The sequence below is a fragment of the Agelaius tricolor genome, unplaced genomic scaffold, assembly GCF_023055355.1.
Source record: "Agelaius tricolor isolate 1412-34295 unplaced genomic scaffold, bAgeTri1.0.p SCAF_33, whole genome shotgun sequence".
In the NCBI taxonomy this organism is placed as follows: domain Eukaryota; kingdom Metazoa; phylum Chordata; class Aves; order Passeriformes; family Icteridae; genus Agelaius; species Agelaius tricolor.
In genome coordinates this window covers 2635112-2651147 of record NW_027269293.1, presented here as the reverse complement: position 1 = coordinate 2651147, position 16036 = coordinate 2635112, and the positions used below count along the sequence as shown (strand labels likewise).

General features: G+C 56.9%; 1 protein-coding gene across 1 annotated transcript; it reads right to left on the bottom strand.

Moving 5' to 3' along the window:
• Positions 1–232: 232 nt before the first annotated feature.
• POLRMT (RNA polymerase mitochondrial) lies at positions 233–16031 on the bottom strand. Its single transcript, XM_071451570.1, has 21 exons — positions 15900–16031; positions 15240–15335; positions 13875–14494; positions 12569–12699; positions 11333–11519; positions 10786–10935; positions 10504–10671; positions 10016–10186; positions 8975–9214; positions 7559–8338; positions 7137–7259; positions 5402–5524; positions 4395–4574; positions 4205–4291; positions 3820–3933; positions 3202–3251; positions 2843–2941; positions 2461–2533; positions 1906–1988; positions 1464–1543; positions 233–890 (listed from the first exon to the last, which is right to left on the bottom strand). The coding sequence occupies exons 1-21, from the start codon at positions 15955–15957 to the stop codon at positions 841–843; spliced, it is 3663 nt and encodes a 1220-aa protein (XP_071307671.1). The 5' UTR covers positions 15958–16031; the 3' UTR covers positions 233–840.
• Between the last annotated feature and the right edge of the window lie 5 nt (positions 16032–16036).

Genomic DNA, 16036 nt, shown 5'->3' with positions numbered 1-16036 from the left:
GCCACAGTCCAGTGAGAAAGGGAGGGTCCTGGCTGGAAAAGCTGCAGTTGGTCCCTGTGAGTCCAGTTCCTGCTGTAGCTGCACTGGCACAATTCCATGTTTCTGCTACAAAAGCATTTTCAGAATGTGACACCCTGTGCCCTACCAGTCAGCAGAACAGGGCCAGACTGGAAGGCAGCAATCCCACCTCCCCGTGCCCCTGGCAAAGATTTCAGAGGACACAGGTCCCATCTTGTATTTCAAAAAAACATTTTATTTACAATATTATACATGTTGACCCCCAAGTTAGTGGTTTTCCCTGCCTGAGCCCCAGTGAGCAGCAGCAAAACTCATCCCTGGAAAAGAGAGTGAAGAGCAGAGGCTGTGCTATGGAGAGTGAGGACAGTGCCCAGAGCTGGAGCAGAGCACAGAGCAGCACCTGCCTTGTGGCCAAGAGCAGGTCAGTTGCCTGCCATGCCAAGTTTGAGCCCTGCTGGTGGAGAGGGAAGGAGAGGGACAGCACCTCAGGCCAGGCAAAGGACAGTGCTCACAGCACTGGGGTGAGTGAGGGCTGAGGGGAGCCACCCTGGCTCCTGCCACCCCTTTGCCCCCAGCCCAGAGCTGCAGCCCTGTGCAGGGCTTGGTGTCCTCTCCCCGTGCTGGGACAGCAGTGACAGCAAACACTGCAGAGCCCCTGTCCCCCAGCAGCTGCTCCAGCAGAGCCTCAGTTTGCCTCAGCACCTCAGAGTGAGGCTGGGCTGGATGCTGCAGCTTCTTCCCCATGAGATGTGGGACAGAAGAGCATTGCAGGCCAGTGCCCAGCATGGCTGGAGGTCCAGAGGTATCCCAGGGCTGCCAGGCTCAGCTGAAGAAATATGTGGAATCCATCACTTGCTTCAGGTTGAATTCACCTGAGGGGAGCAAAGGAGAGGTCAGAGAGTGAGGTGGGGATGGACAGGGGGAGGGAAGTGGCTTCAGTGCATGAAGGATCCCTGTCCCTGGACTGTGCTGCCCATGGAGCCACTCCACAGAGAGGTCAGGCAGAGCCAGATGGCCTGGCAGACACAGGGCTGAGGGATTAGAAGGAGTTAAACTAATTGCCTTAATCCCATTGCATGTATATCATCTAGATCCTGGCAATTACCATGCCGAGGCCCTCGCTCCCCATCTCTGAGCAAATGCTCCTGGTTGGAAACAGATGGGAGCAGAACAAGAGCAGGATGGGAAGAGCTGGGTCAGCCTGGGGGAAATCCCAGGGACGCAGTGAGGATGGCAGGGAGCACTGACAGGAATGCTACAGGGGAATGTGGACATGCTGGACTGCTCTGCCCCATGGCTCTGCACTCCAGCATAGGAGAGGAAACCTGATCCAAGGAGACAGCTCTGGCTTTTTGCCTTTTGGTGGTTTTGGGGGCCACTCCATCTCTTTCCCCTGGTCTCCAAAACGCTCCTGAGCTCTGCATGTTCCTGTCCCATGCTCCTACCTGTCCTGGGGACATTTGACAGCTGCTCCTTCAGTCTCTTCTGCCAATGGGCTATGGGCTCTGTGCTGGAGCTGGATGAACTAGAAGGAAGCAATAAACACAGGTTATCTGGAACCAGGCACACCCTCCTCTGCTCCCCAGTGCAGCTCCTGACAACAGGATTCAGCTCTTCTAAAACAGACCAGGCACCCCAGAGTGAGAGCAGGAGCCCAGCCCCAGCAGCCCAGGGCAGGCCCTAAGGCTGCCAAACCTTCCCCTGGTTCTGCAGCAAGAGGGGGCAGAGCCCTTGGTTTTTACAAAGCTGTTGAAGGTGATTTGGGTGTCAGGCAAGAAGGAAGGACAGCTTCCCCACAGAGCAACCCCCAGGCAGGTGACACAACCTGTGAGCACCTGGACACGACCTCTGTGAGGTGGAGGGGAAAATCCTACAGGTCAGGAATACCTGCAATACTTCTCCAGCATGAACTCAGACAGATCCTGCAGAATCTTCTCGCTGTGCAGAGCCACAAACTGCTGCCGACAGACCTGACCCAGGGAGACAACAGTGAGGTGCAGCTTAGCAGGTGTTTTCTCTCCTTCCAGTGCCAGGTCAGAGGTGAGGGGCAGGGAAAGCACCAGGAGTGGGAAGGGGGGGCTGCCAGACAAGGGTGAAGGGAATCAGCCTGGGGAGGTGTGAAGCACAGGTGCACCCTCATTAGCACAAAGCCCTTGGGAAGGACCCAGGGCAGGGCAGGGGCACTGGCTGCCAGAATCTGTGGAAATAGACCTGTTTAGTGCCTGTTTCCACAGATTCTCCCCACACACTCCCTGCAGAGTGGGAGGAGAAGGGGCACCAGGAAATCAGCTGTGACCGCCAGCAAACATCCCAGGTTCACCTCACCTCAGGGTGAATCAATCAGCCTATGGAGCAAAGCCCAGGGGAGGCGAGGCCTGGCACGGGCCCAGAGCACAGATCAGCAAGATCCTGCTCCCAAGGGAGCCAGGAGGACACTTTTACCTGGTTCATGACATCCACGGTGAGCGCGTGAGTCCAGTAGCAGTCGTGGACTGAGACAAAGGTCAGGCCCTTCCTGGGAGGGGGCAGAGGTGCCATGAAGCAGAGCTGAGACCCCTCTGTGTGATGGACCCATCCCATGTAGGACCTCTGGCTGGGACAGGAGCATCCCCACACAAGAGGGGGACTCCCTGCACAGCAGCTTTTCAGAGGGAGGTTCCCAATCCCAGGATCTCCCTGTCCTTGTCCTGCTGCCTCCTTTCCTTCTCTGCCAGAGGCCCCAAATTCCCACCCACCATGGACTCCTAAGTCCCATGTGATTCTTTGCCCCAAAAATTCTCTCCCAGGAGAGTTGTGAGCCAGGTGAGAGCTGCCCACTCCCTACCTGAGGCAGTGCAGTGCTGTGAGCATCATGTGTGTGGAGTCCAGAGAGTGGATGAAATTGGGGGGAAAGGCATTCTTCTGCTTCACAGTGTCAGGTTTCCTGCAGGACAAAGCAGGGCACAGAGGAGCTGGGACATTTCAGGGCCAGAGATGACAGCAGTGGCACAGAGATAGTGACAGCCCAGCCTGGGGATCAGGGGCCTGCCCAAAGCCCTGCTGCTCTGTCCAGCTGTCTGCAGCTCAGGGGCAGTAAGAGGAGCTCTGTCACTCCTTGACAGCTTCCCTTATAGGAAAGCCTTGTCCCCAGAGCACAGGCTGGGGCCAGCAGGGGTGCAGTGCAGGCCATGGTTTTGTACTTACTGGCTGCTGTTGGAGGTTTTCACACTCAAACGCTGCATGCCACAGTTCAGCTGTGGGGAGAGAAGGCACCAGTGTCACCCTGCACTGCCTGGCCTGGCAGCACGCAGGGCTGGGCACTGCCCCACCCCTCTGGAGAGGGGTCTGTGTCTTTCCAGAGTGTCCCAGCACCACAGCAGCTGCCACTGCCCAGTGACACTTTGCCCAGCTCCCCTCCTGAGGGTTCTGGCAGGCATCTGAACCCCTTCACCCTCTGAGGGAAGGGCTGCTGGAGCTGGGCTGGGGGGCTGTGAGTCAGCACAGCAGCACGTGGGAGGTGCCAGCACTGAGACTGAGTCACAGGAGCCCTGAGGAGGCTCTCAGAGCGGGGAACGGCCCGTGCCCCAGCTGCCTGAGTGGGATGGAGCCACAGAGCTTCCTCACCAGCTCACCCACACACTCCAGGCTCTGCAGGGAGCCATGAGGCTGGAGGATGTGCCTGCACTCAGGGATCCTACCTGCTCTGCAGGCTCACCCACCAGTGATGCCAACCTGCCAGGCCTTAGCCCAGGCTGTCTTTTCCCTGCTCCCACCATGGCACAGGGAGGGTGGGGGCTGTGAGACCTGCCAGTGGACACTCACCACAGTGGACCTGGAGCGATAGTAGGGCTGGATGATGGGCAGCCCCAGAGGTGTGACCCACTCCACTGTCCGGCCCGACTGGGCGATGAGCTTGGCACTCTCTGTCAGCCAGTTCTTGAGAAAAGGAGAGGAAGCAGCTGGAGTTAGTGTGGAGCTGGGAGACCCCATCCCCTCCCAGCACAGGACAACCTCACTCCTGCCACAGAACTCCCCAGGGCTTACTGGGGTGTTTGGCACAATCCCACACCTCTGAGCTGGGGCAGGAGGATCCTCTCTGGGCCAGGAGCCAGGAGAATCATCTCTTCCCATGGAGCATCCCCTTGTCTACGTATAAATGGACAAGGGAAGGAGAAAAAGTGGAGGTAAAGGGCAACAGGCTCCTTACCTGGATATCTCGAGTCGCTGAGAACATCTCCTTGATGCTGTTGAACACCTGCTTCACCAGATAATGAGATGCTTCCCACAAATACTCCTGGCACAGAGCAGAGGCAGAGAGCCATGGGTCATACAAAGGGACAGCCAAAGAGAGGAAAGTGACAGGACCCAGGGAGGGGGGACACACAGAGGAATGCTACCTCGGGGAACTCATCGATCTCCTTGAGGCGTTTCTCGATCTGCAGGCGGCCGCCGTAGCGAGTGACGCCGTACACGACCGTCATCACCGTCTGCTTCACCACCTTGCGGCTGATGAAGCCCTGCAGCACCTGGGCAATCTTCAAACCCCTCTCAGCATCCTTCTTCCGAAACTCCTCCACCTGAGAGAGTGCCTCTGAGTCAGGGCTGGCAAGAGCCGCGCTGGCTGGAGCCCCCTCTGGGGCTGGGGACCCTCCCAGCTGGGCACTGCCTGGCCCAAGCTCCCACCAGGATCCCTGCAGCCAATTTTCCCCACCCTGGATAACAGAAGGCACCTGCTGAAGGGATCCAGCATGGATAACAGAGCCTGCAGAGCCTTCCCTGCTGCCTCAGCACTGTCCCTTGGTGCCAGCTGGGACAAGGACACGGCTTGACTGTGGCTCAGAGCTTGGGTTCTCCTGCCTCTGCCCCCCCAGTGATAACTGAGCAAGTCCTGCACCCCCATGAACTCTTCCTGCTCTCTGGAGAAAACCTGCTGAGACCCAGATGGGAGATGCAGGGTCCAATGCCAGCTGAATGAGCCTCTCAGCACTCTCCCAGTGGCAAATTTCACATCATGTCTTGCCAAAGAAACCAAAGACTTTGTAGCAGGACCAAGGCTGAATTTCTACCCACTCCCTCCAACTCAGCTCAAGGAAGAAAAATCTCATAACCCATGGGACCAGCTGTAACCAAGGGATGAGGAGCATCCCTTGCTCTCTTCCACCTCTCCAGCCTAGTTCTCCCAGGCTTCATTCAGGACAAGTGAGGACAGCAGAAATCAGAGGGGATTTCTCCATGAGGACAGATCTCCAGTCAGATCCCACTTGGGGACAGACAATCCAGCTCATGCCTCCCCAGCTCTCTGCACACTCATCCCCACCTTTCCCCCGGGAGGTGTCACCCTGTGCACACCAAGAGGAGGAGAGACAGGTCCAAAAGGACCCTGTGTGTCCCCACAGAGCCTCACCTGCTGGGCCACTGCACTGTAGACATCCTGAGGGAGCCCACAGGGCACCAGGTTGACAGAGGCAGCGCCGCTGAGATCCCGGCCGAGCGCTGCATAGTGCTGCAGCCCATTGCAGGAGCCATCCTGCAGGGAGAGCACCAGGGAAACAAGGGGTTAATGCACGGACAGAGCTCTGCTCATCTGCCCCCTCCCCATGCACAGCTACCCTGGCCTCAGGTCATTATTTGCCCTCCCCACTCTTCAGAGCAGTGACCATCTCCCAGCAGTGACCATTGCCCTTCTGGACAGGTTTCCTGCCTGAGTCCAGCCCTAACTGCTGTGAACTGTGAGGTTTAAAGGCAGAAACCTCACATCACCAACTCTGTGGGTTTCCAAAGACATCAGAGCTCTGTGGAAACACTGAAAACCAGAAAATTGGGAAAACACCAAATATATCTGGGATGCTAAAAGCAGCCCCAATAGCCAGCAGTCAAAAAACCTCAGCAGCGGGATCAGAGGCAGGAAAAGGCAAGGCCAAGGCAGAGATCCCTCAGGAAGCCCCAGCTGGCTCTGAAAACATCCCTCTGACAGAAACCAGCTGCCACCCAGATTTCCCAAAGCTGCATCAGAGGCACAGTGAGTGCCTGCCACAGCAGCTGCCCTTGCAGCCCTCCTGGAAGCAAGAGCAGCTTGGGTGAGACAGACAGGATCTGAATGATGGTGCAGGAAGATCTTGGTTCTCCCCAGGCTGCAGTGGCAGGGATGTTTCTCAGAGATGTGCTGCTATTCCTGGCCCCCTGTGCTCAGGATCTCCCAGATACCCCAGGAGCTGTCAGGTTCCTCAAGCAGGGCCCCCTTTCCCCTGCACCCTCTCCCCACTCTCTGCAGTGTGGAAAGGCAGCACCTGCACCTGATGGCTCTGTTAATTGAGCACTGATGACTCAGGCTGAACCAGCCTCTGGTACCCTCCAGAAGAAGTCCCTGCTGATGATATTTCATTAGCTGCACCCTCCCCACACACCTCCAGCTGCTCTCTTGACCTTTTGTTGTCATCAAAATATCAGACCTGGCTGTCTCATGTATATTCCAGGCTATCACTGCTGCCCTCCCCATTCAGTCATGGCCACTTGATCTCCTCATAAGAGAAAGGAGCAGCCACCCCTCACCCATGGCCACTATCAGCCTTGTCCCTGTGCAGCCAGGGAGGACAGGTGCCTTCAGGGAGCTGAGCAGCACCTGAGCAGGCACAGGGCACATGGTGACAGGTCACCTAAGGTGGGGGACAACCACCTCTGTCCCTGTGCCCTTCCTCAGAGTTCCAGACCTGCCATATTGGCTCTTGCAGAGCTGCTTGGCTTCAGGCACAGAGCAGGAGTGGAGAAAGGCCTCCAAAGCACAGCTATGAGCACTCCAGCCAGCCAGGTGTTGCCCTGCTGGGCCAATTTCCAGTCCTGATCCTGGGGCTGCAGAAGGTGACACTGGCTTGGCTCTCACCCTGCAGCAGCTGCCAGTGAGTTCCCAGCTGGGCTCTGCTCAGGCCAAGGGAAGTGAGGCAGCCCTCAGATGTTCCAGCTCATGGATGGCTGCAGGCAGCAGCAAATCACCAGAGTTCTCATGCCAAAATGCCCAACCCTGCATTTCCATTCCTAAGAAAACCCAGCCACGTGGAGCAGGGATTGCAGAGCTGGAGACCTGGATGCTCCTTCCCTGCCCTGCTGAGCCTCACACGGGCTGTGAGGATGTGCCAGGCTCCTACCTGGTGAACTGGGAAGTGAGAGATGTAAGCTGCTGGGTCTGGGGACCTGGAGGCTTTGGCGATTTCCATACAGCATGCCAAGGCTTGCCAGGGCTCATCAGTGTCCATCCACCACTTCCTGCCCTGGGAATGAGAAAGGCCAGGCTGGTGGGAGCAGGCAGTGCTCCTGTGCCCCACAAAGCACAGGCAGGAGCCCCTGAGCACCTGGGGTACACTGGGCACAGCACCTCCTCCCACCATGCCTCCACTTCCCTAGTTTTGACATCATGTTTTCAGACAGGAACAGGTTATTTAGGAATTTAAGTTATTTAGGAAGGCATTGCCTTCTCCCTTTTCACCTCTCAAAAATCTTTCATAATGTTTTTGTTCCAAAATCGATTCTGATTTCCATTTTGTTTCACTTCCCAGAAGCTCCCACGTACCGTGAGCGGGTGGTCAGCCGAGTCCAGGATGTCCTCCATGATTTCATTGGCATAGTCCAGCCTCTCCTGCAAGGCATTCTTCTTCTTCAGCCCTGTCAGGTTGATGAGGTGAATCTTCAGCCAGTCAAGTCCCTTGGGGCCCAGCGGCCTCCCCTCTGCAAACAGCAGGATGGCCCTGGTGACATCGTTCCCCAGGTGGTTGAAATAGGGTGGGCATGGGTAAGTCCTGCCACGGAAGTCCATGTTGTGAGGGAACCAGAACACCTTGTCCCTGACATAGTTGGCGATTGAGAGCTTGTAGAGAGCGTCCATGCGCAGGCTGTGCATCTCTGCAGCCTTCTTCTTGCACAGGAACACCTCGTGCTTGAAGGACTTGCTCCAGGTGGAGGAATTGCCAGGAGGAGTAGGAGGCTTGGGAGCCTCAGAGAGGGGTGGTGGGATGTCCAGCTTCTCATCCCCTTTGTCATTGAAGATGGAGATGATGATATCCAGCACTGGCTGGTTGATCTTCCAGGCACAGTTGCCCAGTTGGTTCAGGGCATCCAGCACGGGGTGGAGGTTCACCAGGGGACACTGCTCCAGGAGCAGCTGGTGGTGGGTGGTGTCATCCATGAAACGCATCAGCTTGGTGTCATTGAGGACAAAGGCACCAAAAGTGGGGGAGGTCCAGGGCACAGGAGGGCACAGCATGGGCATGGCAGAGGAGTTGAAGGTCAGCGTGGTCTCGGCAGCGTTTGACACAAGCTGCGAGAAGATGGGATGGGGCCTTATCAGCCCGACCTGGAGAGGAGGATCAGCAGCAGAGGGTTAGGGCTGGAGTGTGGGAGAGCCTGTGGTCAGTCAGCCATTCCACAAGGACCATGCCAAGTCAGGTTAAACCCTTCTTACCTGCCAAGGAGAGGTAAAACCAGCGAGAACTGCTAACTCTTGTATCTGAGTATAAAACCTCAGTCTCCTTACTTTCAAAGGATAATAGTAATCCAATGGTCTTAGGAGCCACTCATATCTTGGTGCAAGTCCAAGTGAAAGGACAAAGCCCAGAGCTTTTCTGCATGGGATCTTGGCTCCAAGGGCTCCTACCTCTCACTAGTCCTAAACACATTCATAATCTTAACCCTAGTAACCCTCTCCACCCCTATCCTATTTCCACTTCTATCCAACAACCTCAAGAACACCCCCAACACAATTACAAACAAAATCAAAACTTCCTTCCTTCTTCATCAGCCTAATCCCAATTACAATCTACATCCACTCTGGAACAGAAAGCCTCGTCTCCTTCTGAGAATGAAGAATCAAGGGCTCCTCAAAGCATCCCTGAGCAGAAATGGCAGCAAGGACAGAAAAGGGCCTTGCAAGGGTCTGATTTTGAGGAAGGGGTGTCCTGCACAGCCCTAGAGCCCCCAGGATGAGGCTCACCTGCCAGTTACTGTAGAAGGAGTAGACGTGGTAGAGGACAGGGATAGGCTTGGACTCCAGGCGACGATTGAGGATGTTCCTGGGCACCTTAACAGCCTTCACCAGGAGCTCCAGCAAGTGCATGCCCAGGCGCATGAGGAGCACACAGGGCCAGCTGCAGGTCTTCAGGTTCAGGGAAGGCCCAAAGCCTGCTTCTGCCACCAGCTTCTCCCAGTATTCCCGTGGCAAGTACTGTTTAGGCTGGGAGGTGGAGGGAGAAAATGGAGTCAGCTGAAGGAGATCAATCTACCTGAGATATGGCCCTGAGAAGGACTCTCCTATCTTTGTGACCCCAAAGGTCCTTCCTGATAGGGGTGTTTGGGGAAGGAGGGCTCAGGAGGCTGTGTCGCAGCCATCTTTTATGAAAAAAATCCTTTCCTTAGGATTTTTTCCCTCCTGAGAAGCTGAGAGGCCTCAGGAACAAAATGTAACCAATGGTTATCTGCTGCTGTGGAATGCAACAGGTGGATCTGGGATTGGTCTCATGTGGTTGTTTCTAATTAATGGCCAATCACAGCCCAGCTGGCTCGGACAGAGTCCGAGCCACAAGCCTTTGTTATCATTCCTTCTTTTTCTATTCCTAGCCAGCCTTCAGATGAAACCTTTTCTTCTATTCTTTTAGTATAGTTTTAATATAATATATATAATAAAATAACAAATCAAGCCTTCTGAAACATGGAGTGAGATCCTCATCTCTTCCCTCATCCTAAGACCCCTGTGAACACGGTCACAAGGCTGGGCTGAGCCCAACAGTGAGAATGGGAACAGTGGCACTGCACCACACCCCAGTGCTGACACCCTGGTCCCACATCATCCTGCCCCTCCTGCCCAGACTGCAGACCTGCCTGCCCCTATGAGCACCCAGCTCTGACAACAACCTGCTCACCAGGTCCTTGATGTGCCCAGGGCAGCAGGCTTGGCCCTTTTCTCCCCTCTCATCCTCTCCTGCCCTGAAAAGCCCAGAGCTTTCCTGCATGGGATCCTGGCTCCAAGGGCTCCTACCTGGCTGTCCTTTGCCAGCAGCTGGATGTAGCTCTCATAGATCTGCTGCACCTTCTCCAGCTGCCCACTGTGCAGCTTCCTCTGGATGATGTACCTGTCGTAGACTTTGGAGCCCAGCTCCCTGGCCAGGACTGCCAGGGACTCACCTTGTGGAGACAGATCATTGAGGATCTGGGAAAGGGGAAGGCAAAAAGGGTCTTAGGAAGGAGGAACAGGAGAGACAGAGCGGGAGTTAAAGCTGCTGTGCAGGGAGCACAGAAAGATGCTGATTTCTATGATACTGAACAGATGGTGAGGAAGGAAAAACAACCAGGACAGAGCATGGATTTCTCTGGCTGCTCTGCAGAGGGAGCAGACAGCCTGCAGCCAATAACCTGGTAAACCTCTCAGGAAATCCCAATTCTGCTCAAGTGGGACATTAGTGCTCTGTGACAGCCCCACAGCTGATAGCCCAGCCCCACTCCTGGGAGGGTAGGGCAGGCTCCTACCTGCAGCATGATGTCCACATACTCCTCATCTGGCAGCAGACACAGGTAGGGGTAGAGGACGTTGTACTTGGACAGCCTCTTGGGCCTGGCCATGCTGCGTTTGGAGCTCTGCAGGGCCTGGAGGATGGCATCACGCCACTGCGAGCGGAGTGTGCCCAGCAGCTCGCGCTGCAGGGAAAAGGAAGGAAGAGAGCTGGTGAGCATGAGCTGCCCCCTCTTTAGCTCATGGACCCTCAGCTCTCACTCACAGGTCCTCAGGGCTGCCCCAGGGCCGAGCTTTACCGCTTTGATGGCCTGTGGGGTCAGGGGCTTGGCTGCCTCCACTGACTCGATGGTCACGGTGTTCTTCAGCTCCATCTCCAGCTGCTGCTGGAAGCGCTCCTGCAACTCCTTCACCGAGAAATCCAGCTTGGGGTATGAGCCCATCGTCTCCTGCAATGGGAGAGAGGCAGTGGGAGGAAGAGAAGCCATGCTCATTCTCCCAGCTTCCCTGCAAGAGGAACGATTGTGGTACAATTCTGGGTTGAAAGCACCTTGCTGGGACTTCTGGGTCTCAGACTTCTCTGGCAGACAAACGCCAGAGGCTGCTCTGCTCCTGTGCTATGGCCAAGCACCTCCCCAAGCACCCCCTCCCATGCATGGAGGCAATCTCCAGCCCCCTGCTTTGCTGTTCCCCTGTAAGGCTGTTAGTAACATCATCCATTTGATGATTTGTGTGGGCTATTGGGCAGAGATCAGGTTAAAAAGCTCTTTCTTTCTAGCCCTCCCCTGGGCTGTACCCTAAGAACACCTGGCCAGCTTCAACAGCTCCCTGAGCACTGTGGCTTACTCTGGAATAGAAGTCCTGGAGCAGAGAAGACTTGCAGATCTTGGGGCTGGGTGGAGGAGGCAGCTGGTAGTTGGGCTGGACAGTCCTGATGGCCTGCAGCACCATCTCCTTCTCATCTTCCTCAAACAGGCACTTTTGGAAGAGCTCATCCACATGGAAGCCACTGCTGTTCAGCTGCTGCAGGTACCTGAGGAGGGGCAGACAGGACAGGCTTGATCTTCCCCAAGGGCCTGAGCATGTTGTACAGGAGCTGCCTCAGCACAGCCTGTCCCACAAGGTCACCACCAGCCTCAGGTTACAGGGATCAGGTGTCCATCCCTCAGCCTGCACTGCTGCAGAGCTTCCTGGGCAGGGAGGCCACTGCAGCTGCCCACAGGCAGCCCCACAGCCTGTGCTGCCCTGACACAGCTCCACACGTCCAGCACAGCCACTGCCAGCCCCCTCAGAGGCATCTGACTGGAGATATTCCCCTGAAGGCATCTTGAATTTGTCAGCAGCCAAAGGACAGAGAGCAGTGATACATCCCTGAGGTTCACACTAGTGCATCAGAAGCTTTCTCCATCCTCTGGAGAGGAGCTGGCTGTGCCTCCAGCCTCAGGCACTGCCCCCAGGCCCAGCCTGTGGGATCTTCCAGGGCTCTTTCAGCTGCTCCCTTTAGTACTGACACTTTCCTGTCCATGAAATCTATCATCTACAATCTTGCTATCTTTAGCACTGACACTTTCCTGTCCATTATCCTCTATAAAATCTACCTGAATCTCCTGACCAAGCTCCTCTGGAGAGCCCTGCAGGAGCCAGCTATGTGATTGAGCCCACCAAAATGGGCAAGCCCCACAGAAGTATACCATAAAAACAAACAGAGGAGCCATAAAAACAAACCAAGGAGCCAAGCCATTCCCACCAGGCAGCAACAGAGGGGCCAGAAGGAATGAGATGCCTGGGATGGGTGTGGAACCAAGGAATTCCTGACTGGAGAGGGCCTCTCCCAGCCCAGCTCTGGGGGGAACAGTGCCTGTTCTCACCTTCCACATCTCCTCTCCATGCACAATCTCAGGCAAACTCCCCAGCAGCTGGGGGTGGCAGGGAATGTGCTCCACCCACACCAAAATCTGGCCATGAGAAGTGGCTCAGAGCATCCAGGTGGGCACACAAAGGGGACAGCTCTTCCTGACCCCAACCCCCTGCATCTCCCAGCTCTCCAAGCACAGCAGGTGGAGCACCTGAGGCAGGTGTTACCTCAGGATGGCTTTGGGAGGTGACTGGCTCCGGCCCGTGCACTCCAGGGCCGTGGCATAGGAGTCCAGGTTGGGCTGGAGCCCAGCAGCCTCCAGGATGGAAAACAATCGGTCCAGGCGGTTCAAACAGCCCTGCAGGACAGAGAGCAGGGAGGCTGTGCACACCAGGAAGGAGGCTGTGCACACTGGGAAGGGAAAGGGACTGTGGACAAGAAAAGGAGGCTGTGGACACTGAGAAGGAAAGGAGGGAGAAGGGGAGAAGGCCGTGCACACTGAGAAAGGAAGGAGACCATGGACATTGAGAAAGGAAGGAGGCTGTGGCCATTGAGAAAGGAAAGGAGGCTGGGGTCACTGAGAAGGGGAGGGGGCTGTGCACACTGAGAAAGGAAAGGAGTGAGAAGGGAAGGAGGCTGTGCACACTGAAAAAAGAAAGAGGCCATGGACACAGAAAGGAAGGAGGCTGTGCACACTGAGAAGGGAAAGGGGCTGTGCACACTAAAGGAAGGAGGCTGTGGACATTGGGAAGGAGGCTGTGCACACTGAGAAAGGAAGGGGCTGTGCACACTGAGAAGGGAAGGGGCTGTGCACACTGAGAAGGGAAGGAGGCTGTGCACACTGAGAAGGGAAGGGGCTGTGCACACTGAGAAGGGAAGGAGGCTGTGCACACTGAGAAGGGAAGGGGCTGTGCACACTGAGAAGGAAAAGGGGCTGTGCACACTGAGAAGGGAAGGAGGCTGTGCACGCTGAGAAGGGAAGGGGCTGTGCACACTGAGAAGGGAAGGAGGCTGTGCACACTGAGAAGGGAAGGGGCTGTGCACACTGAGAAGGGAAGGAGGCTGTGCACACTGAGAAGGGAAGGAGGCTGTGCACACTGAGAAGGGAAGGGGCTGTGCACACTGAGAAGGGAAGGGGCTGTGCACACTGAGAAGGGAAGGGGCTGTGCACACTGAGAAGGGAAGGAGGCTGTGCACACTGAGAAGGGAAGGAGGCTGTGCACACTGAGAAGGGAAGGGGCTGTGCACACTGAGAAGGGAAGGGGCTGTGCACACTGAGAAAGGAAGGGGGCTGTGCACACTGACACCAACAGCCCCAAAATCCCAGCTCCACGCCCCTCTACTGCTCAGATTTAGTCAGGTCTACCCTACCCTTTCCCCACTCCTCTCAAAGCTAGCTCACACAGGTCTGTGGCCTCATGCCAGCAGCACTGCTTGGACACTTGCTGAAGTGACAAGCACGGGTCAAACCAGCTGGAGGCTCCTCCTCAGGAGCCAGCCCCTCTCCCACCCAGAGCAGCCAGGCTTTGGTACCTTCCTGGCCCAGATGCGCATGACGATGTTGAAGGCACCCACGTCCAGCACCTTCCTCTTCACAGGGGAGTTGTGGCACAGCAGGAGGTACCTCTCAGCCTCCTCTGCCTGCTGCAGGAACAGGAAGCACTCCAGGTTGGTCTGGATGGTCTGCTGCAGCACCTGCTGGTTGCTCTTGTCCTTTGGCATCCTCTGAGGCCTCTTCAGCTCCTCAGCTCCCTTCACTTCCACCACCCTGGGCTTGTTGTGGGGGCTGCCAGAGCTCTGGTTCCAGGCAGTGGTTGCTTTCATCTTTGGGATCTTTGGGCTTTTCATAGTTTTTGTTTTGGGTGTGGCCTCTGCCTTGGCCTGGCTCTCTAGACCCAGCTGGGAGGCAGCACTGGGCAATTCCTGCTTCATCTTTGGCTGCTGGCTGTACATCTCCTTCTGCAGCTTTTTGGCCCAGTTGCTGGACCGAGCCAGGCCATTACCCTGTGCCCTGGGAATGGGCTGCTTCTCCTTGGGGCCAGGGACCACAGCCTCCTGGTACTTGTCATTATCCAGTGCAGCCAATTCCACTTTGCTGACTGTCACCTCTGGGATGTTACTGCCCTGGAGCTGCTTGGCTCGAGCTTTCAGCACTAGTGGGAAACACAGAGGTGATGGGAGACAGGGCACAGCAAAAAGCTCTGCCCTGTCCTCACCCTGAAAGTACCAGGATCATGGTCAGAAAAAAGGATTCACACAAGAACTTCATCCCTCCTTGGCCAGCCCTGCTCCAGAGATACCAACCTCTGTCTCTCTGAGATCTGCCTGCAAGCTGGAGCCCACCCAGCATCCAGGAGCCCACCCAGCATCCCAGGAACCCACCGCAGCATCCAGGAGCCCACCCAGCATCCCAGGAACCCACCCCAGCATCCCTGGAACCCTCCCCAGCACCCCAGGAACCCACCCCAGCATCCCTGGAACCCTCCCCAGCACCCCAGAAACCCACCCCAGCACCCCAGAAACCCACCCCAGCACCCCAGGAACCCACCCCAGCACCCCAGGAAGCCACCCCAGCATCCAGGAGCCCACCCCAGCACCCCAGGAAGCCACCCCAGCATCCAGGAACCCACCCCAGCATCCCTGGAACCCACCCCAGCATCCCAGGAACCCACCCCAGCATCCCAGGAACCCACCCCAGCATCCCAGGAATCCTCTCCAGCATCCAGGAACCCTCCCCAGCATCCCTGGAATCCACCCCAGCATACCAGGAACTCACCCAGCATACCAGGAACCCACCCCCAGCATGCCAGGCACCCAGCAATGTCACTGCCAGGGAAAAAGTAACAGCCCAGGCTGGTGTGCCTGCTGTCTGCTCACTGCATCTCTCCCAGCACTCACCTTCCAGCAGCTCTGTCCTCTCACAGGGGCCATTTCTGTTTGCCTTCTCCTTGGTGCTGGCAGAGGAGTAGCTCCTGAAGATTCTCCATGGAATCCCTGCCATGAAGAACGCAGAGGGGTGGGGGGTCAGAGAAAGATTGGAAGCTCCACGCCCTCAAACACTCCCTGTCCCCCACTCTGCCCCATGGCCCCAGCTGGACACAGCATGGACAGGGGGACTGAGGGATGTTTCTCAGCTCAGCTGCTCCAGCAGCAGCACAGGAGGGACAGGGCCACCCCTCAGCCCCTGGAACCAGATGCTCAGAAGGAACACGACCCCAGGGACACCACAAACCCCAGCGCTGTCAATGGGGGCAGCACCCCGAGACCCCCAGAGCATGTGGGTGCTATCCCCCAGCTAGGACACGACCCAGAGCCGCCGAATCAACCCTTTGGAGAGCAACAACATCCCACTGCCCCCAGTCTATCCCTGGGGTGCTCACGACTCAAAAAAGACCCCCTCATGTTCCAGGTGTAACCCACAGAACGCTCAGAACCGTGAGACGTCCCGGCCCAGCTCCGTCCGCACACTCGCGCCCTGTCCCGCTCTCCTGGTGTCCCCGCCGGTCCCTCCATGCCCCCTGGAGCCCCGGTGTCCCCCCGATCCCCGTTCCCACTCACCGGGCCCCCTCAGCCCGCCCGGGCCCCTCAGCACCGCCCGCAGCCTCAGCAGCGACATCCCCGGGCCACGCGCGCCGCGCGCCCCCGCGCATGCGCCGCCCCGCCGTGGAGCACGCCGGGAGCGCGAGTCCCGCCGC